We start from the raw sequence: 23,379 nt of genomic DNA on the forward strand, positions 1-23,379 counted from the left end.
TTCTGTCTGTGAATCTGAATCCAGAGCAGAAACACAGAAATAAGATTTCTGATATGTGCAGAATGTGTTGTGTCTTCAGTCTGAGATTACGTGATCCCGCCTCCAGCACACAGACATCATCTCTGCTATCTGATGATGCCTTCACCGTCCTGAAGCTGGTCTACAGCCAGCAGTCAGGAGCCACGGCTGTGTTTCTCCAGTGGACTCATTATCTGTCACAGATCATCTTCTACCGATAAAGCACGGGGAAGAAAACGTTATCCCTACTTTTTATACTACAAACATTAACGTTTGATATATTCCAAATGTACCAAAACAAAATAAATATCAATCAAAAACTGATACTCAAATGTAATGTAACCAAGTACAATGAAAGGGTAAATAAGTTTCCCTTCTGCGAATGGGCAAATAGTTGCTGAAGTATTTTATAAGGGAGCATTTAAGGATGAGAAGAATCCAGGAGTTATAATTATACATAAAATGGGTGAAATAATAAACTAAAGCTACTTTTTTTGTTTTTCCTCCCTGGTCACACAGGTTAAAGATACAGAGAAGGTGTAAAAATTCAGGTTACAAACAGGAACATATGGGGTCAAAAGGTCACAGATGTTCAACAGACTATAGATTAGTTCTAAAAGTATGTGGAGGCCAATGGAAGGGGGCTAAAAAAGGAATAACAACAACAAAAAACTCTATCTGTAACTGGTATACTTCTTGTAATTCAGCATATTTGACGAAGATGATGAATTTGCATGATTCTTTCACTGATTGAGTTGTAATCCGCTTGATTGAAAGCACTTTATTGCAAATCTCTTTGGATTAAAGCATCAGCTAGCTAAAAGTCATGCACCACTGTCGTGACTGGCTCAACAGATGTGTGAAAGCTGTTATCAAACACATCATCTGAAGCGGTGACCCCGGTTGTCCTCGTCAATCGTCTGCAGTTACAGAAGGGATGTGATTATTTCTCTGTCACAAACAAAGAGTGCTGCTGATCTATCAAACATCTGGATAATAAAAAGAACAGAGGCAGTTTACTTACTTGACAGTAATCTAAGTCATTCCTACTGCATTTTGGTGTGAATGTTGAGAGCGAGTTGTGAGTGAGAGGAAGGTTGATTACATCAGTAGGAATGCGGCGGCTGCTGTCCTCGATGAGTCCAGAAAAGGGCCAGAAGTCACGCTGAGGCATCTGGCCAAAGGTCAGATCACCGGTTTGCAATCAATCCCCGATAATGCAGCAAACACGCTTATCAAAGCTGGGTATCTAAATTGCAATTGCGTGTGTTGATCTCTCTGGGGATGAGGTTTATTTACAGAGGAAAACAGCAACATGTCCCGACGGCTCCACCTCAGCGTAATCAACAGAATACAATTAGGGAAGTGAAGACAGTCTGAGACAACAGAGCGGAGAGATAAAGCCCGACTCTGACTTCCAAAACCAGCCTCTGTTCCATGCAGCGACGGGACGATATGTGATAAAAAAAACACTTACAAAAGGTTCATTGTGATGACTTTAGTTCCATTTTAAGAGTTTAAACATATTTTGATATATGGGATATCGTAAATGTTGCTAATGTGAGGATCTCCTTTAAAAATAGGATGTAATTAATAATAAGAATAATAGGGCTGAGTCTAGTAATATTCATTTCAAGCAAACAGATAGTATTTTTTTTAATTTTCTTGTAAATATAGAAGTCTAATAACCATGTATGACTTGCTCTGTGTGGACTGTATGTATATTTGTTGTAATGTTTAAATAATTAATTAGTGTGGCAACTTGAACCCCTATATACAGTATGTATGATATACAGACAAAAGTTACAAAGACTGACATTTATTCAGATATATTTTTTACAACTTGTCACAATCCAGGTATTTACAAAAACCAGGAGTAAACATGAAACCAAAGTTATAATCAGGGTTGTGTAGAAATCTCAAATATGGCACTGAATGGTCAGCCAACAACAATCATGTGAAGCTAGTGGAGAAAAGGATATTTGACCTCTGTTGCAGCTGGATTACATTTATAACGATTTCAAAATGCAGAAATGCATTTCTCTCTTATCTGATGTGTAGGAACGTTCAGTTCATCAAGGTTGCAGAAGGACTGCAAAGGAAAAGCTCTTTGTAACATATACTGCGGGTTTACATAAAATGGCTGCTTTTACTTTCATGCTGTACAGCTCCATGAAAAAGGTCGACACAAAAAAAATGATGTCAGGTAAGCTCTTAAAAGGAAAAACATACATATCTCGGTTTGTATTTGAAATGATGCTGGTGAGAGAGCTTGTGCACTCTGCTTTCAAGTAATGTAAGTATGTAGGCTATAAATCAATACTACGTTCGGTTACGTTCCACCAAGCAGCGTGCATGAGGAGCATTGGGAATAGCTTGCATCCTAATGTTCCAGTGAAAACTTCATAGGTTAAAAATAAAATGAAAATGAAAATGTCATCGATCAGACGGATTCCATCCAAGAAACACATCGGCAACTAATAAAAAAGGGAGGAAATGACTGAATGAACACTGACGGTAAGGTAATGTGCAAGGAAACAGCACAACACTCATAATGTGCTGGAAAAGCACTTCCTGTCGAACTGCTTTTAGGAAGAAAAAACATATCCGACATCATGGAGCACCATGAAGTTACAGATGCAGTTTGCAAGATTGCTAAGGAAAAAGTGCCCCCTCTAGTGGCTGCTGCTGCTGCTGCTGCTGCTGCTAAAATAACAGTCCGTCGTGACAGAAAATCACTCTTCTATGAAGATTAAAGTGCTTAAGGCTGCTGATTTGGATGCCACAGTTTCAGTAATTCATATTCTTTGAACGCCGCCGTCAAAACGCTTTACAAAACTGCATCTTTACAAGATCAAATCATATAACCTTCATGATATACATGATGCTACATCCACCTCGGCCCCCCACAAAACTCCGCTTACAAACTGTATCTGTAGAATAGACGAGCGTAATGTCACAGATGGAAATAAATCTAAAAGGTTAATTCTCTGTCGCTTTAAGTAGACTCCATTAAACATTCAACAAAGTGCTAACCAGCCAATTCACTCTAAACTAGTGACTATTTTACAAATATTTTTTTTTTAAAATACCTAACATCAATGAAATACGTTTAGGAGAGCCAATGTCCTACCAGTAGACAATAGGCATGCAGTGCATTTCCAGAATCACTTTTTTTTCCCTTCTTTGTACACAACCCTTCCACGCAGTGTTAAAAACCGCAGCTGTGGGACATATAAAACCAAGGCCCTGTTCTGAATGAAGCACAACCTCTAAGCAAATGCCTCAGCTGATTTAATCCCGTCCACTCCTCACACGAAGGCTCACAAACTACATAAATGCCGCACTTCACCATCATAGCTGTGGTGTAAAGCATTTACACTGCATTTGTTTCATTTGTATTGTTATGAGAGCTACAAGAGATTTCAGAGCCTGTTCTTCATTCAGAAATAGCACCACAAATAACTCTAAAAATAACTCTACATTTACTATTTACATGCGAATGAGATTCTTCATTCTGGACCCATTAGCAGATTCATTTGTTTCCCTTCATTGCTGACGTCCAAAATGCAGAGTCCTGTAGAAGAGGAAAAACAACCCCACTTCAGTGCAAAGACGATTCACGTGGCAAAAAAAATCAATATGAATATAAATATTCATATGCCGCAACGTTAACGATGAAATCTTAATAGTGCTTACCTGGTACATCCTTGTTGCCTTTGGAGATTCTGTGGAAGTCTTAGGTGAACAAACTGCACAAAAACGAGAGGAAGAATTTAAGAAGAGAAGCAATCAAATTAAGACATTGAATGCAGAATTAGGCAAGAAGACGCGCTGTGAGAGCGTGCTCAGGTGGAAAACACCATCTGGCACGACTTCACCTACTTGCAAGTTGCACGGACTCGGATGTGGGTCACAAGAAATGCATCCATCTCACAATTAGTTATGAATACTACGTGGGTTTTGACCCCCAAAGCTGTACTTAAGACACTCAAAGCCACAAATACCAGCCTCATAATGGCCTGATAGGAAAAGGATTCATCCTCTTGGAACCATGAATCCCTTTGCCAAACTTTGTGCTAATCCATCTAGTAGATATTGATTTATTTCACCGGATAAAAGAAAACTTGATGAGATGAAACAGGATGAACTATATTATTAAAATCCAATCTAATCCACCCAATAGTTGTGGGGATATTTCAGCTAAAGTCAACGTTATTTTATTTCCCTATTTCCTAACATGAATTAATAATACATCGTTGTTCCCAGTCCGTGTGAAATTGTGCTTGAATGAACACGAAGCTGCCAACCTACCAACTCTCTCTCACGGCTTCAATGTCGCTCACGAGATTCTGCGCTAAACAGATCCCAAAGATCTGAAAAACAAATATTTTCACACAGGGTGAATTAAAAAGGGTCGACAAGGGGGTGAGATGATAAATGTATCACATTGCTCCTCACCTGGAGCAATGCGATCCCAATAAAGATGCCCGCCACCACTGTCAAGTTGTCTTGAAGCCACTTCTCAAACTGAGGAACGCATCCTTTGATATAGATGAAGGTCCGCTGCTCCGAGTCCTGACAGATAAACAGATTAACTGTTACAACAAGCAAGTGCAGGTGAAACATTTGGCTTTTACTTTGTTTATCCTTTTAGACATTTGAAATCTTAAGAGTTATCATAGACAATAATGTTGGGATTGACTTTTTCTGCACATGAAAACAGTTATTATAGTACATGATTCGCCTATTGTGGTCTCCTCAAAAGCCCTTTCAAAATAAAATAATAAAATAAAATCCCTCTGAATTAATGCTGCCCACTGTTTTTCTACTGAAAAAAAATAGTCCACTCTACCTTTTCCCTCACATTTAAAATCAGGAAAACAAACAGTCTTTACATTACGCTATTACAGAGTAAGGCCAAAGCTAATGGTGGGGGAGGGGCTTCAATTCCCAGCACATTGCTGTAGCATGAGTAATACCACACAGCCCAAAGTGCTGGTCGGGAGCCAGCTGCTGTATTTTGAAGACTGTGGAGTTGGGAAACATGCTGAAAGAAGAATATTGTGCCCAGGGTGGAGTACCTGATGTATGACCTCATGCAACCAAATAAACCTGCCAGAGGCGAGAGAGAGAGGAAAAAAGAAAGAAAGAAAGTAAATATCAGTTTCTGTTAAGCCTCTCACCGGTTTTGCTCGTATGTCGTAGCCACATTGAGTGTTGATGACATCCTCCTGTGAAGAGAAGATGATTCAGACATTTAGAGACGTATACATTCAGTTTCATTATGTGTCAAATACATTAAACATTACTTACAACGGTGAGAGGAAAATCTGGTGACATGCTATATTTTTCTTTTCATCAACAAATGGCATGCAAATACTAATAAAAACAACAATTTCACCTCCCAAGTGTGTGTGATACATCTTGTTATTCTGTGCCACAGAGCTCCATTGTTTCCACTATTGCACTAATTCACATTCTTGCTCGAGTTAAGTTTGTACAGTAGTCAGCTGTTTGAGGAAATAATGACACCTTGTTTTGAAAATGAAACTATATTTGTGACCACAGAAAAAAACAAGCTTCGTCTTCAGCAGGAAGTGATAAGTAGAGCAGACAGGTGGGGAAATTCTGTTAGTTTCTGTCGTTTTTAATGTATTTGATGATTGTAAGAAAAATACCAGCTTTATTCTTTAAATGCTGTGGAATTTAAATGGTCAGCAATGGTTAAATGTTTTATTTTTCAGCTACTTTGTTATGAAGCGTTGCTCTCGAAGGAGGATGACCTTAGTGGAACAGCATGTCCTTGAGTCAGATACCAACAAAAAAAGTCTCTTGTGCAACTTTTACAGTGAAACACGTCTGTTTTGCTGAAGCCCTGTCACTGCCCTCCACAGAGAGCAGCAGTTCAGCATTTTTTTTTGCCTTCATCAAGATAACTCCTCCCAGTTGCTCTCAGACTTTGCTGTGCTGGCACAGTCTGAGAGCACTAAACACTGAGGCCTTGACATCCTGTTGGAAGCCAGCCATGATGGTTGACAGCGTCAGCCGGCCTTCTGGAGGATGCAGATAACCCAGCTAGTCACAGGGAGGACCGTCGCAATCTTCCCCTCACACTAAAGCTTTCATCACTTCAGAAAGTGTCCTAATCAACTTAGACTGCGACTTTAGCTGTGGATTAGAAAAGACTGAAGCGTTTGGTGGCGACGTACTGCTGGGTCTTTGGTGCAGCAGGAAAACGGCACCCCGCATTTCTCACGACTCGGGTTTGAGTCGGTGCAGTTGAAGTAGATGTTCAAATTCCAGTCGTCCGCTCCGAAAGCTCCACAACACTCCCACTACGAGGATAAACAGAAAGAAACTCCTCACATATATGTCGACAACGTCCCACAGAAAAACAACACGGGAGGGAAATCAGGACAGAAGCAGTACAGTAAAGAAACGGGGCTCACATATTCCTGGGTGAAGTCGATCAGGTTCTGCAGGTCGATGTCGTCTCTGTAGGCCCGAATGTTGTTGTTAATGAAAAAATTGAGCTGGTCCTTGATCCAATCTTTGAAGACAAAGGCCAGGATGCCTGCAGTCAGTTCCAGGAAGAAGATGATACCCAGGAACACGGAGAACTGAAACCCATTTGACGAATATTATTATGAGACCAGGAAGATTGAAGAAAAAATAAATACATAAAAAGGCGTTTGATAAGGTAGCGTACAAATTTGAGCAAGAAAGAGTTTTCTCGCAGTGCTCCGATGCAACCGGCGAATCCCAGGATGAACATCACGCCACCGACCACCAAGAAGAGCCAGACGGGGTCAAAGCCCCCCAAGTCCGTGATGGACGAGATGTTGGAGAGAACACCCTGGAAAAACAGAGCCAGGGGTTAGAGGCTTAGTCATTACGGGAGAAATCAATGGGAATCTAATTGAACTCCACTCCATCCACGAGCTTGTCGTGCACAACCTGCCTCAACTTCAAACAATGTGATGAGCTGAAACAGTTGGTCGATCGACCGAGAATTCATTTTCATCGCGTTTCATAATCATTTTAAAAGGGATAGTCTAGACATCTGACTAGAGTTAGATAAGAAGATTGATCTATATTTGTTTCCTTTGGACAGAGCCAGGCAAGCTGTTCCCCAGATTTGAGTGTTTGTGCTAAGCTAAGCTAAGCTAAGCTAAGGTAAGCTAACTGACTGGTGATTCCAGCTTTATATTTAACATACAGACATGAAGAGAGGCATCTTCTCATATAGCTCTTTGTGAGACAGAATATTAACTTATTTCCCAAAACGTTGAACTATTACATTAATCGTTTTTATTTATTTGGTAATATATTTAATGGCAAATATTCTCTGGTCCCAGCTTTGTACATCTGCAATTGTCTCTGACTGATATAGTTGTGGATTTAATCTCTTTGGGATTTAGTTGATCGGACAAAACAAGTCATCTGAAGACGCCACGTCGGGCTTTAGGAATTCAAGTAACCAAGTAAGAGTTATGATTAGCTGTAGCCAATAATACAGGAAATTATCTTGATCTTTAAAAAAGGTTCTTCAGTGAAAGTCCAGATGAAAGTTCACGAGACCGTCTGTCCCCAGTTTTACACTCCCAGTGCTGCGCAATGAATCAATCTGTGAAGTGCATCAGATCTTTTCTTGTGTGCATTGTTCAGAGGGGCGTCCCACCGGAAAGCATGACATTCCTTCCCGATTCAGTAAAGACTGCTATTATACCGTGCAGTCCGACGGCTGTACGCGGCAGGAGATGAAGGGAAATTATCTGCTTCGTTTACGGGGTTATTTGCAGGTGTCCATAAGTAGGAAGATTCACACAATAAATGTAATTGTTACACAGAGACAAGCAGTAAAAAAAAAAATCACCTTTTCGCTCCATGCCCACAAGCCAATGCCGAGGAAGGCCACTCCGAGGAACTAACAGACGGACAGAAGAAAGGGACAAGAGAGCAGGATTATTAATTGCTGCGACGTGTAGCTGTCAGGCAGAAGAGAAACCGCAGAGATTTTCCTGGCAGTGATCCATTAAAGTAAATATTTCTGGTGTCAGGCTGCTCTGTGGTATCAGCGGGAGACTCCCACATTAGAAAGCATCTTCTAACAGCCTGAATGCATTAAGTTTCCTCAGTGTAAAAGCTCAGAAACCGCATTTGAGGATTTGAAAAGTTAGGAAACGGAAGGCATCGACAGCGTTCGAATTCATAGTAATTATAAGAAACTATTAAAATGAATGAATAAAAATCTTCATTTATGAGTCATCGTAATGTTTTAAAACAATGATTTTGTGAAAAACACACACTTAGTTGTTAGTAGATCAAATGGAATTGATAGAAATAAGCCTCAAATGTAAAAATCCTCATAGTTTACTGTAATCTTTCTTGTGTATCTTTTACTTGTAAAATCATTATAACAGCGATTTGGTGGCTTATATTCATCCAAAAGTGCAGGATAACATATTCACATGAAAACACTCCTTAACAACTGAGTAAGGTGGAGATATTTTGGATATTTCAAATGACACATAATGGAACTGAAATGTATCAACGGAGGTATGAATTTAGTTTTATTGGGTCTTAAAATGTCGTTCATAACAAGAATAAAACCACACTCAAATGGAGCACTTGGAGTAAAGCAGAGGAAAAGGATTATTTGTGAGGGCGATGCAGAGGAAGAAGGAGGGACAGATGCTTTGGACACAGCCAACTTCCTCTGATGATATATGAATGGTGAAGGGAGAGAAGAGGACTGCAGGCTGAAACCCTCCACAGGGCCTGACAGGTGGCCTTCCTCTTTCTGACCGCACCAACTTTAAGAGGAATCAACTTTAATAGGCCTTTAATAGGCCGTGTAACAATATATACACTGTGACGCAATATAACTCTGGCAACGTTTGTAATACTGTGATAGTTCTTATTTAATGTGGCCGAGCATACAAGACAGACATGTTGACAATATTGACATAATCAATGAGCAGGACTGTTTTTAGACTTTTGCATTGTGGCAGGTATTACATTTCCTGGATTGGCTCAAAATATGATCATTTTACATACTGATATCATGAATGGAGCAGCTGATTCGATAAGTCGATCTCCAGAAAATAAATCTAGCATCATTTTTGATAAGTGAATCATCATTGCAGTCAAATATTTTATGGTACCAGCTTCTGAAATGTGAGGATTAACTGCTTTTCTTTCACCTTTGGGTTTTACACTGCAAACCGTCACCATCACGTTATAACCAAATGTTTAGCTGCCACCTTTATGAGATTGATGTTTCTTCTATAAAACATCAGACAATTGTGGGGAAAGGCTCATGAGAATTTCCCTTGAAATACTTTGTCATACATTCATATCCGGGAAGTCCCTATTGGAGTTATTGTGGGTTTTTAAAGCCAAAGAGGAGGTTTATTCAGTGGGAAGGCTGGAATATGATCTTCAATAAAAAGTATAAAAATACAGGTTGAGGAGATGTTTCCCTGTCATGTCACTCAGTCCAGCAGGAAGGTAAAGATACAGTTAGTCTCTGTTCAAACACTGACATGATAAAATGTCCTCAGATCAGATGATGGAGTCAAAACAAGCGGTGTCTGTCTGTCACACCGATGGTGTCTGTCTGCACAACAACAAAAGCAGGTAGGGGACACTAGTGCGAGCCTTTACTGCAGGGGAGGAAATCATCCATGTCCCTCATGAAAAAAAAAAAAAAAAAAGCAAAGGGGGAAGAAAGGAAATCGGGCTCTGGTGGAGTCAGAAAACCCACAGCTGCTGCTGCTGATGGAGGACAAAGGCATGTCAGCGTGTATGAGACGGAGGCCTGAAGTACACAGCAGTAAACAGCGGGGGACTTACCCAGAATATGATGTTGAATCCGAAGATGAAATACTTGATGCAGCAGCTCACTTCGTGAGCCTTGAAATGCTTTCCTGACATCATTTGGAGGGATTTTTTTTGTCTCAAACGCCGCCCACAGTGGAAAAGGAATCACATCTATCCTCTAAATGTTTGACAGCCTGGTTGTGGAGACACCTTTTTTTGTTTTTTTGTATTCTTTTTTCTTTTTTTTTTAAAGGCTGGACAAACGCGCCGTCAATTGTTTTAGCGCCTGATAATAAACATCCTCGTGTAGTTACTTCCGGTGACAGAAGGCGGAGGGTGAAAGCCGTCCGGGGGTCGTCAAGCGTGTCCGTGTCCGCAGAGATGTGTCACTTTATTCCCGACACGAATCTCCAGAAGTATAACGGTGAAATAAATCCGCCGAAATCAAGCAGATTAAAACCGACGGTTCCGCTATCTGACCCATAATGTAGACATGGCTGTTGTTTAAGCGACGTGTGCGGGGAGCCAATGAGAGCCTTTGGTTGTCACGGGAGGCGGGACTTCCTCCAGAAGAGGGCGTCACTGCCCTCGTATGACCATGACATACAGTATATGCCATCACTTTGAGGTTATAGTTGATTTATTTATGACTAATTAATTTGGTTTATGACCACGATTATAAAGTTAATCATTATAGAGTTATTGGGCTGTGGGGACGTAACATGTTCAACATTAAATAACTAAATTAGACATAATAACATGAATAAATACAGACAACATACATGACCAAAATATTTAAATAGTGATGGAAAACTTAATAAAATCATGTTATTAGTATACTTTCTTATTTCATCCTGCATGCAACAGACGTTATTTTTGGGTCATTTGATTCCAGCTTTTCTTTCACAATGTTTTTTTTTTTCTTCATTTACCAATTTCATTTCACAAGGCCACGTTTCATCACAAAGTAATCTTTCTCTTGAAACAAGACTGAAAAGGGGACATTACAAAATATAAACTTCTCAAAATGTGTCTGTGTTAATTCATATGATTTTCCATAATGGTGTAGTTAGTTATTTAATATTGAAAACTTGGTATACATTAAAGGGATTGTTACATAGAGTGTAACGCATCTGAAGTTATTTGATATTTTAGGGTTTAAATGATATATTTCACAACTTCTATAATATATTTCTATAACATATGTTGCACCCTAATATGCAGAATGAACCCCTGAAGAGATTTGATGGTTTAGTTTATTTTTAACACATCTGCGAACATTAAGGTCAGATCTGCCATTATTAAATGGTTTCGGTCCTTCTTTTTGGAATAAACTGGCTGATGACCTGGGAATCATCACGTCACGTGATCATGTTAACAAAAAAAGTGATTTTCTTAATGTTTGTGGTTCGTGTCTGTGAGATGGATATGGGGTCTGTGAATTTATTTTGGAGGGTTGAAGTTTTTGTAGACACGTATTTCGTACACACATACAAATTCTGCATTTTAATGTAGAGTAAATCTGCTGATCATGTGGTTCTGTATATTAACCGACTCACGTCTGTTGACTATCCTCATTTTATAACAATAAAATCTGAAGGTTGATCCGGAGTTATCATTGCTGAGACAGCTGAGAAATTAAAATTAAAGTAAATGTGGAAAAACTTCGCCCCCTGGTGGCAAAAAAAGTGTCTTCTGATTCATCCCAAACCAGCCAAGTTCAAGTAAGAGACATAAACCTAAATGTAGAGTTGACCGTGGGCAATATTTTTGATGCATGCATGATACCAACATGATGATGTACATATTTATGTTTTATGTATTTGTATGTACAATTTATGTCAAATTAAACACCAGAACATTGTTTGAGTATTGGCTTAGTTTATTGAATAAAATAAAATATACTAATGATCTAGTCTATTACAAATATTTGTTTACAAAACAGGATAAATTATGAAAATAAATATTTCTGTGCAGTTTGTCTGTATTGTCAATGCAGGCAGAGAAAAACTGAGATTTATATACACATTTAAATCCATAAAAAGGACATAACTGACATGAAGATCATACTCATGCCAATACAAACATCACAATGCAGAGGGCAGCATTTAACAGGCTTTCCTGTTCATAGTAAGTCATGTATCTGAAGGGGAATCATACAAGCAATCCACTGTCAAGGATCATGATTCAATCTAATTTTGCAGCACAGTGAAAGTATGCATGGGCACAACAGCTTTGTTCACATTGTTAATACTGTCCCCAAAGTTTATCCTGAAGATAAAAAAAAAAAAGAAAACACTGTAATACAAAGGTAGAAATCATGCAATATATATCAAAACAAATATTCACCCTTTAATTTTGGCTGTATTTCACTTAGAAAAATATAAATCGGTTTGGATTCAACCAAAATACTACAGAATTGTCAAAAATCATGAACCTTAATTTGACCCTGCATGTGTGCACAAGTCATTTTAGCAGTTTGAGTTCCCAGAAGCCTCTGCAGGAGGACGGGAGTAAAATAATATGAGTTAACATAGCATGAGGCTATTTTCAAGAAAAACATTTCAAACAATGGTTCGTGGGAAAACGCTTTGGTGATCCTCGTTTTTCAGGCTTAGTGTTAAGCTTTACCACACCCAACATATTTCCCTTTTATATTCTACACAGAATTTCTACCCATTTCTTTCATATGAACACCTAGGCCAAGCTAGACTAGGTTTAAGGTCAGAAGTAATAAAACCTCATCTGTCCCACAACTGCTATAACCTAGACCTAATTTCCATTTGTTATTTAACATAATCATACACTGCATTTCCCCCTTTTTTGGGGCAAACAGCTTCAGATACATCACACAAGGACACAGTGTACCTTAATTTGCTCCTGTTGTCCTCTATCCTGTTTACTTCAGGTTTTTTTGCACAGTTTTCATAGATCATATTTAGCACAAAGTGTAAAATACTGAGTCTGGAATAAATAACCCTGAACAGAAGTTGAAGAGTTGAGACATTTGGGGGGAAAACCTCAGCAAAAGCTGTTTGGCGCAAGCAAAGTTTTGAGCACATAATTGTAATTAGCATTTCAGTGTGCATAAAGCCAAAGGCTTTGAGAACCATCCTTCAATTTGTGCAAAATATGTAATTATTTCATTGAATAGTCAATCACATTCAATACATTCTGACTTCACATTCTGTTTTTTTACTTTGGGCCAATGTCAAAGGAAATCTTTTCATTCAGTAATATATGAATGAGATGCTTTTCCAAGGAGAATAACTGCATAACACATTGTTAATTAACAAAATATACTGTATACAGGAGTATATTAAACACATTTTTCATATAATGTCTAGCATGGCATGCCGGAAGCAAAATATAGTACACCCATAACAGAAATAAGTGTCTGGCATTTTAAATTAAAAAGTGCCCGTCCACAAAAAAATGCACTGAATCCATTATGTATTGAAAACACATAAGGCTTTGTGTAACACTTCTGTAATGTCTTATGAACCAGTTTGTTGATTCACTGAGCATAGTCGACTAAGCCGTTTAATATATGCTTTAATGCATTATGCATTAATCACAGTTAATGAATCCAGTGCTTTATTGTCTCAAAATATGCTTTCATAATGGCCAGACTGCACCTATGAGATGCTATACTTGGGTTTACAAAGGCAATACAATGCTTTATAATGAGGTTTTCTGAGTTACTAGAAAATGTACAAAAATCTTCTTCCTAGAGAAGCTTGAAATGCATAATACTAATACTTACATGATCTGGTAAAGCCTGAGAATATGTTTGGAACGCTGTAAAGGTTTCTCTTCTTTGATATTGTGTTGTTTCATCATCATGTTAGACTAACTTGTATCACCTCTCGTTCTTTGACAAGAGTTGCATAAACACTGCTGTGTAACGGAACCAGGCAGAGACTGAAAAAGGAACAGAGAAATCCTCACGGTTGGCCACAATGTGCATCACCTACATCGCCCAGTCACAAGAGCACCAGCGGCCGCGAGGTTGCCATGTTGTTTGGATGCATCCTGGTGAGAAGCCCCACCAGCAGAGCAGCAGATCCGGGGGTCGCCTTAGGTCACCTTGATAGTAGACTTCTTGTGGACACAGAGGAAGGAGATGTAGGGCACGCCAATGAAGGCCCATTTCTCGTTGGGCCAGAACATGATGACGGGTCCTCGCTCCGGGGCTTCGGTCGCGACGTCAAAGTAGGCGAAGCAAACGCAACCCAGGTAGGAAGCCAGGCAAATGAGGATGTGCCTGTAAGAGCGGGAGTAGTTTGAGTGAACCCCTACATTAGGAAGGTGTTGTCCACGGTGCTGTATCAAGTTTGTCTGGAATTTGAGTCTCTAAAACCCAAATTTCTTAAAATGAGCAAGTATGATTCTTTATTTATGCTTGTTTTCTATGCAAATTACCTAATTTCTGGAGAATTCTTGAAACAATTTCTAATTATCTTGTTTTAGAAAAAACAATACATTTATAAAAATACGATTATTAGGACTTAATTATAGAGAGAAGGGCCTTGATCAAATGGAGATTTTTGTAGTATAAAAGTATACGTTTTAATAAAGATAATTCCACTTGTGTCACAAGAGTTCATAGATTGTATAACCTTAATAACAGTCCAAACTACACCAACCCCTCCGAGTTGTCTTTGAGCTTACCAGGCACAGTGTAAATAAGGAAAGTTGACAGATGACCACATCTCACAGAATATCCTGTCACTGATCCAGCAGAGCAGAGCCAGCGCCCACCAGATCCCTGAGACCAGACCCAGCTTGAACACACGGGGGTTTTCACACCTGCGACGACCAAACAGAGCACTGAGAAAAGTGTACAACTGAAAACACACACTCAAGTTTACACAAAGTTGTGACAGCTGAGATATATAACCCAAAACAGACAGATAAAGGTACATGTATGTCAATGTAGGAAATCCTTATTGCATACATGATCCACAAAAAAAAATCCCCAATAAGAATTTTTTGGAGCATCTTTGATGGGCAAATCAAAAGAAAAACGTATTATTTGACTTCAGATAAAATACAAATTACAAAGAAATTCATCTAATTTTGACATTTTAACCTGTTTTAACTTTTGTTGATTTTACTTATTATATATACTTATTTTTGGCACACTTTTGCCAGAGAGCTCAATGATGCTCAAACAAAACATACAGAAAACATAAACCGATGTCTTCCACCATCTCTAATTAATAATATTAACTTGAAATTAAAGGATCATTTCATATATAAATGTTTTGTTGAAGTAGGAATTAAACACTTTTTGAAAGTATTCTTTTTTGCCTGAAGCGTCTCAGGAATTCCTGGTCATACAGGATGTGGATGGTTTCAGAGCACTCTGGGCATTTGTGTTCATGTCTGGTCCTCCGGTTGGTTCCGAGGTTTTGTAATGATTTTACCGTCTGTGTTGTCCACTCGAGCTAGCTAGGGTGATTTTAGAGTTACCGAGATGTCCATTCCAGGATGTTAAATTGTAGGTTAGCACATGTATTTTTAGATAAGGGGATTATCTTCTCTTTCTTTTTGGGAGCAGACAGAACAGTGATCCAAGAACCAAGTATTCTGGCCTCTGCACAAATATCTCCTCGTGGACAGATCCCCGACCTACAGAAGTATGCTAATCCAGAGTGCCACTGATAAACCTATTCTTAGTGCTCCTTAGACATGGGCAAGTCCTCCAGGCCACACTGTGTTGATGATGCAACTGTTTAGTCACTTTGACACCGTTTTTTGCACCTTCCCGTAAGACGAAGAGCTTGATGAAGTCTTACAAGCCTTCAATTTGAGTTGCCTTTGTTTCAAGGAGAAAGGAATGTTGGAGTGACACAAACAAACAGTTGCTTAGCATTAGCTTCCGGCCACCTGACCAATGAGTCCAACGCTCTGCTTTTAGCTCTTGGATTTTGCTCTCCACTGACGTCGGAGGGAAATATCTGTCTCTTTAGCACACAAGGCGCATCGTCATCTTCCCTCGCTAGTAGCTAACTTTGTCCGTCAGCGGTTTGGTGCGGGACAGGGAGCCTGCAGTGGGTTTATCGCAGCGTTTTCTCTAAAAAACAGCGACAACAGGTTAATGAGACTGGAGTTTTCACCAAAACAATGAGAGGCTGAATAAAAGGTTAAAATGCTCCAAAGAGCTGAGAGGCACTCCAGAGTCAGGTGGAAATTATACTGTACTACAAATGGCCCCAGATGTTGTCAGTTTAACCATTGTTTATATAGAAGATATTGATTGGCTCAGCTTTGATGCTCAAATAGAGAAGCAAACAGAAGTAAAAAGTACAGACGAGTCAGTGAAGTCAAATGATAGCGTTACATAGATATTTCAGTATAACTAACATTAATCACCATGAGTTACTGGTTATGCCAGTTAGACGTTCTTGATTAATACTATCAAGTGTTAATACTTAACTTCATGAAAAAAAAACATTAATACTTAACTCAACTGAAGTAAGTCAAGTATTGAACCAAACTACCACTTTGTTACATAAATGGACCAGCAAGGGAGCAGAAAACATGGTGTCACGGAGCTAGTCATCAGCAACAGGATGTGCCAAAATAGGTGGCCAACGATTCGGCTTCCCAAAGGGAAATAGGCCATTAAACTGTCATCAATACTGTATTTTACTGGGAAGTGTTTCCAATCGATTCTGTTCACATGGGAGCTGTGCATCTGTGCATCAGAGACGATGCTAAGCCAGCTACGAGCTCAGTAACTGTCTTTACAAACATACAGTGTGCATACAGTACATACAGTACAACTGCCATAAGAATGCAAACGCCCCTTCCTGCTCACAGACAGACAGCTGGATATCTGGAATACTCAAACTGAAGCTTGTAAGATAAGAAACATGAAACCAGGACTTCTCCTTGGAGACGTGCGAGTAAGCGATTGTGATGGAGGGTTTTGACTGTTGGGGGCACAGATAAGTAAAGGCCAGTCTGTCTATCTGGGGTGGAGCTCTGCTGAGAGGCTTCTCTCACTCAAGGGAAAAGAAAGGGCTGCATAGCAGTGAAACAAAGCCTGCCATTTATCTTCATGCATTGGTTTTAATTATGTAAAAGGCTTAGCTTGCAATATTAGATGTCAAAAACTCTACTAATCTACATGTAACCATATAAATATTGACTTTCAAAATAAGTCAAAAAAGAGTTTTCTTGATTTCCAAATCTGTTCAAAATCATCATTTGACCGCTTGTACTTCTTTTGTTGTAACATAAAAAAAAATACATCAGCAATTAACTTGATGGGCAACAATGATGTTTTTCCAGATAGTAAATAATGAAAAACTATGAAAATAAAAGATGCCAGTTGTAATAAACTAGAATCATCCTTTTGACAACATATGAAAAAACAAATATACTTTTTAAAACCTCGGCTGATTAAATGTATTAGTATTCAAATAGAGAGTACAGTTGTTGCTGATATGTATATATGAAGGTATCAATATATATATATAAATACATGGGTATGCCAGTTTCCCTCCCTTTAATATTACTTTAGATACAATATTTGCATTATAATTCTTATTACTCGTTTGAACTTTGGAACTTTTTTTCTAACTAGTGTTTTATTGTTTTTGATGAGTGGGACTTGAGTCAAGAACTACATCTGTTTCAATTAAAAATAATAAATACAGCGTATGGATCCATCCTTTATCTTTGTGATATGAAAATAAACATAGCTCCTACATGCACAAACACGTTTTTCATGAAAGTTATTTGTGTTTGTTTTGTACCATACGTGTCCTTTATGAGTAACTCAGCACAACTATGACTGGTATTTGAGCTTAAACACTAATATTTGTAAAGGACGTCCTATACACTGGACAAGTTGTTCTTGTCCAACTGGAAGTGACTTGAATAGAAGCCAACAATCATACTGTAAAAAAACAAAAAGTTGTTTCTGAGGGCAAGAGTCCATTAGCCGTGGCCGCAGGAATTCTCCCACTTTGCAGAACAAAGACAAGCAGCCTCGGTAGATGACTGGCAGTTGTAGTAATGTCAAGAACAACTAACAGGTTGAACAATGGATGACTTAAGGGCATGAGGGGCTTGTTGTGCGTTTTCAGGAACATTCCTTCACTTCACAGGCTCCTATAATTAGCTTGACAGACATGTAATCAGACAAAGTACAAAAGGCCAAAGGTGGAATATTAGTTGACTGCAGGAACTACATGGTTTGTCCAGTAAACAACTTAACATCCCAGCAGCTGATTTCACTGACTTTACATCATAGAACCACTGACATGGTCATTGATAGCTGCAGCTGTATTCCTGGAAGTTCAATCTCTAGTTAGGCATTAGTGGAGAGTTATGCATCGCTACATCAAAACAAGCTGCAGGCCTATGTAGAATTTAGTTAGAAATGTTGTGTAACCGCGTTATCTTGCTCAAATTTGACCTGTTTACAATGCAAGAGTTGATGGAATACGGCCGGCACATCTGAACTGGATTTATTCCTCGCTTAGTAGGAATAAATCCAGCGCCATCCTTGAACTGAATTGTAGGAGGACATCTTGATTGGAGAAAATCATGTTTCTTTTTGTTGTTGATAATATTATCTACCTCGTAAACTCCTGCCTAATGTATAAAATGTACAACAATGTTGCTCTTCCCCCACTGACATAGTTTGCTTCACTATACTCAGATAACATGAGGCAAACTAGAGCATCTTCTAGAGACAACTGTGTAGTACGGCACAGGTCCACTGAATTTGGCTGGTTGGCTTTCTCCATTAGAGCTGCACACATTTGGAAGGAAATATAACCCATCAGCACTATCAGACAATGCTCCACTTTCTCTAGTCTTAAACCACAGTTGTTATCATGGCTGAAGCATAATCAATCAGGTGATCACTAACCACAGAGTATTCAAAATAATTTGCTGTCTCATGTATTGTGTGATGCAATGGTTTCACATGGAAACATATTTGTTTCGTATGATGCAATGTTTATCCTGGATCAGGGCTACACGTTTGCTAGCCCTGATGCTGTTTGAAAAAGAAGAAAGAAGGAAAAAGTTCACAAACCTTTTGAGCTCGCTAATGAGCAGCACAGTGCAGGGGATGCCCAGGGTCATGAGTGACAAAGAGTTGACGACGGGTTTAACAAAGGCCAGCCCAGTGGTGATCCCTGACAAGATGCCGATGACCACTTTGAACCTTGATCTAAATTGAAAAGCAATAGTCAGAACGGTGCTATGTGAAGAGCATTGTGAAACACAGAGAGAAAAGCTCTCTACAGAAGGCACTGTAACACACTAATGATAAGAAAATGAATAATTTAACTACAAGGGGGGGAAACGTTTGAGTGACGGCCTGAAGTGAAAGAGCAGCCACGGCGCCCTGTGACAATGGAAAGAGAAGTGAAGACATGTGATGAAGCTTTTACTGGTGTCAGCTCTCTTGGACAGGCCTATTATTAAACAGGGAGTCATAGCAGTCGGGACCAACACGTGACAGCGAACAGTGAGCTGCATTAATACTGCATGTCCACCTGAAAAATTAGATAAACGAGACGTTTACCTTCTTGCGAAACTGACTTATTGTGAAATGGGGAAACAGAATCAAGTGGATACTACAGTGGATTCTTCCGTTTCTAGACTATATCTGTTTTTTGCGTAATACACAACCGCTACTGCGTCGGACGCGTCCTGCTGTGTGCATGCAAAGAGTTACACTATTCAACATACCTATCCCTCCTGAACATCCTGGGTAGGTATCTCTTGGGAAACCACATGGCAATGGCACACATAAGCACCCATAAGATGGCTAACTCGTCCAGCATCTGGCCCAGGAAGCTGAGGGTGGCGTGAAAATATGTTGATCCGATGCCTGAACGAAGGAGACATGGAAACACACAAATGTTTGTGAAATAAAGAAGACGTCACCTGAAGCTGAGCAGTGTGTTAACGAGGCTGGATTAATGAGAGCGTTAAAAAAAAAAACATTGTGTCAATTGGAAAAGAAAGGAAAATCAAAGCGATGTATCAGTTAAGACCAGACTGTTTGTGTCTGGAGATGAAAAAAAAATCATTCTTTAACATTTTGTCCAGTGTAATAAAATAGGAAAAGTAGCTAAAGTGTCACACAGATTACACATGAAGAAAATCACAAAAGTGACTGACTCCAGGGGTGTCAGGGAAAGGACTAAAAACACTAGTTAATTACAAACAGTCACTTGGAACGCAGTGTTAAAGTTACTGGGAGGTTTGAAATATTGTGGAAGGACGGATCAGTCAGTGCCCCTGTGTTATCATGGTCCAACAGACCTTCTATTATCAGAATAATCTGTTTTCATAAACAGGAGATTCCTACAGTTCAACAACCTTCTTATCCAAAAGGGACGTCTGCTCTCAGTCAGACTTTACTAATCATGAAAACCTGCCAGTGAACTCGTACATCACTGACAGTCCAAACAAAACGTATACAGAGACCGCCTTCACTTTCTCATGGAAATAGAGCTGGAATAATTATTTGACTCGTCAATTAGTCGATGCAGAGAATATTATTCAAATATTTCTTCCAAACATTAACTGGCTTCAACTTCTCAGATGTTATTATTGACTAGTTTCTTATAGTTAACTGAATGAGACATGTGAAGATGTCACATTGGACTGGATTGGGAAATTGTGACATTTTTTACCCATTTTCGATTTAGACACTGAACGATCAATCAAACATTAAAAAAGGTCTGCATATTAACCAATAATGAAAATAATCCTACACTGTATGTTTTGGTAGCAGGCAATGTAGTCATCATAAACTATAACTAAGTCCAAAGCAGCTGAGGCCGAGACCAAAGAAAAGCAGCTGGACGTTGTTTTCACACTAGAACCTATAGGGTTGTTTTTCTGTTCAGGTCAAAGGTCGTCCACAACGAGGGGAAGACGAAACTCCAGTCAGCTGTGCTAGGTTTAACAGCTTCCAGATTCCTGACAATGCATGCATGTCAGAGCTAGTAGGGTACATTTTAAACAGTAAGCATCCATGGTATGGAACAAGAAATGAATAATACAAAAGTTACACAGATTGGAAATACACGACCCATAGTTCAAGTTCAGCTATGCCAATTCTATTCACTCCGTCCAGTGAAGTCACTTCTCAGGAGCATTTGGGAGGTCTGTCAGTGTATCTTTGCTGACGGTGCAACCAGAGTGTTTTCATAACAGCTGTTAGAACAAGGTGCTGTAATAGGCAAAGCAATAGGCCTATTCATCCCACCAATGAATAAGCCTAATCATAACAACGTGTTTTTCCATAGGGGTAAAAATGATTCAGGACGACCTAAAGCTTTAAGTGAGGAGACACAGCCAAGAAAACCTACATCCCAGCAGTGTTTTAGTTCCAGTTTAAGGGGATGGGGCCCTGCTGTATAATGTATAACTCATGTACTTTGTATATGTACTCAAGGGTTTGTTTATTCTAGGGACTTCCAGATTATTTTCATTATCCATTAATCTGCAGTTTATTTTGTCGATAAATGTAAGACTCTTTAAGTTTGTTTTGTTGGAAAAATACTTTCACAATGTCTTTCACAACCTCCAGAGCCCAAGTTGACATATTTTCATTGCTTGTTTTGTCTGACTAACCCAAACATATTGTTTATTATTCAGATTATTTTCAACTTTTGTTTGTCTACAGATTTTAGGCTTTTCTTTTGGTCTACAAAATGACAGAAAGTACTGAATAATGGCAGTCACAATGACTCAATCCAGTCCAATGTAATGATTCCAAATGTTTATTCCAACTAGTACCCAAATACTCTGTTTATTACCAATTAGAGGAAAACCAGCAAATACTCTAATTTGAGAAGCTAGAATCCCTGAATTTCTGATGAATTGATTCATCGGCTAATTATTTCAGCAGCAGTGCATTTCTCTTATGAAGTTATATTAATAATCTTTGTACAATTAAGTACCACCTAAAGCAGATATAAAGCATGTTTTTTTCTATAACATAAACTGGCATATAAAAAAGTAAAAGCCTGACTACATGTATAACTAACATATGGCAGTTCACGGGTAATGAAGATGATGAAGGTCTCCCACAAAGCTGACCAGAAACACGAAAGGTTAAAAGGTCATGGTCGCACAGTGTGTAGACATTAATGTCAGCCAGACAACTTACCGACCACAACCAGTAGAATCCATATGAGGTAAATCCCACTGTTGAAATGTGTTGCATATTGGCGGAACAAGCACATTAATATGGGCGGCAAAACAAAAAACAAAATGTTGCTGATCTGAAATGATAAACAAAAAGGAATAAAAAAAATGCAGGACAGTTGAACTGACCGTGTAGCTCAATGACAAACATGCTTGTCAAAGGTCGCGAGCCTTTAACATACTTGACAGCCAGTGGAAATTATAAAAGTAACATTTGAAACCTGATGCTAACGGTAATCAGCGTGATGCTTAAGCTGAAAAGCAGCCAAACGCGTTCAAAGCCTGTAAAACTTACAGCTAGCTTATGGCTAACCTGAGATATTATAAGAAGAAAGCAGTGCAATACAAGAGAAAAACAACCGGGCGGAAAAGCTGGTTAGCCGTGTGACTGTAACTTTCATAAAAACTGCATTATGCAACAAAACAACAACAACAAAGTACACATCGTTTGCTAACGTGAAAACCGACCGTGTTGTAAAATTCAGCGATGCTGGGGTAAATTAGGTAATTGCCTTCACACCAGTCCACATCGGAGCTGCCAGCCTGCAACTGGTCCCAAAAAATGAGCTTAACGGTACTCATGTCTGGACTAGTTCTGTCGGACGGACGGTGCAGAGCAGATAACACTCCGCCGTCAGTTTTGTAGATTAAAAAAAAAAGCACACTAGAGGAAATTGACTCTATCTCCCGGCTCGTTGTTCAAACGTTAGATTTGAACGTTTTGAGACCTGACGCGATAATGTGGAAAACGGCAGAAGTCGTCGCTGAGCTGCATTTTAAAGCCGCTGTCCTTCCACAAAGCCTCCTTGCTTGTCGTGACGCTCGGCACTGTGCATTGACAGCTGCTCTGACTGTAGCCGAAGAGTGTTGAAGCGCCGCAAGAGGAGTCACTCCTGTCTGCTTCCTTATTTGGTGAAACGTGACCACAGCAGGCCATGAGTCCGGAAGAAGGCGTATATTTTCTCTTTTAATTTAATATTAATACCCTTAAACACCAGCAAAAAGAAGGATGATTAACTGAAAACAATATTTAGTAACCGCCAATCAACTTTTGCTCTTGTTTTCAGTGTAGGGCAGTCGTCTTCTAGTTTGTTTGTTTCCTTAAGTAAATGTAGCAATACTACAGTAAATATACTTTAAGCTCCAAATGTGAAACTACTCATCATCAATGGCCCATTTTCAGAGTACATTGCAATTAATAACGTAGTTTGAATATGCTCCATTTGAACAAACTACACCATTTCGATGTTCTATACATGTTAATGCATGAAGAATAATACGGTGATATATAATAATGTACCACTATACAATTAAGACATTTAATTTTGATCT

The 23,379-nt window shown here is 39.1% G+C and overlaps 2 protein-coding genes across 3 annotated transcripts; both read right to left on the reverse strand.

The window, feature by feature from the left end:
• Window positions 1-1,821: 1,821 nt before the first annotated feature.
• On the reverse strand, window positions 1,822-10,338 carry LOC311009940 (tetraspanin-5). Of its 2 annotated transcripts, none has more exons than XM_084004387.1 (10): window positions 9,880-10,338; window positions 7,898-7,948; window positions 6,731-6,877; window positions 6,471-6,641; window positions 6,231-6,356; window positions 5,205-5,252; window positions 4,480-4,596; window positions 4,333-4,394; window positions 3,725-3,770; window positions 1,822-3,595 (listed from the first exon to the last, which is right to left on the reverse strand). In XM_084004387.1, the coding sequence occupies exons 1-9, from the start codon at window positions 9,961-9,963 to the stop codon at window positions 3,758-3,760; spliced, it is 819 nt and encodes a 272-aa protein (XP_083860513.1). In that variant the 5' UTR covers window positions 9,964-10,338; the 3' UTR covers window positions 1,822-3,595; window positions 3,725-3,757. The 2 variants fall into 2 exon arrangements, with proteins under 2 accessions (XP_083860513.1, XP_083860512.1); XM_084004386.1 differs by having other exon boundaries at window positions 3,718-3,770; window positions 9,880-10,337.
• A 1,378-nt stretch (window positions 10,339-11,716) lies between these two features.
• acer2 (alkaline ceramidase 2) lies at window positions 11,717-22,868 on the reverse strand. The gene is made up of 6 exons (XM_084004377.1): window positions 22,516-22,868; window positions 22,010-22,124; window positions 19,573-19,714; window positions 18,911-19,048; window positions 14,521-14,658; window positions 11,717-14,113 (listed from the first exon to the last, which is right to left on the reverse strand). The coding sequence occupies exons 1-6, from the start codon at window positions 22,627-22,629 to the stop codon at window positions 13,927-13,929; spliced, it is 834 nt and encodes a 277-aa protein (XP_083860503.1). The 5' UTR covers window positions 22,630-22,868; the 3' UTR covers window positions 11,717-13,926.
• Window positions 22,869-23,379: the final 511 nt, after the last annotated feature.

The sequence above is a fragment of the Eutrigla gurnardus genome (assembly GCF_963514095.1).
Source record: "Eutrigla gurnardus genome assembly, chromosome: 3".
In the NCBI taxonomy this organism is placed as follows: domain Eukaryota; kingdom Metazoa; phylum Chordata; class Actinopteri; order Perciformes; family Triglidae; genus Eutrigla; species Eutrigla gurnardus.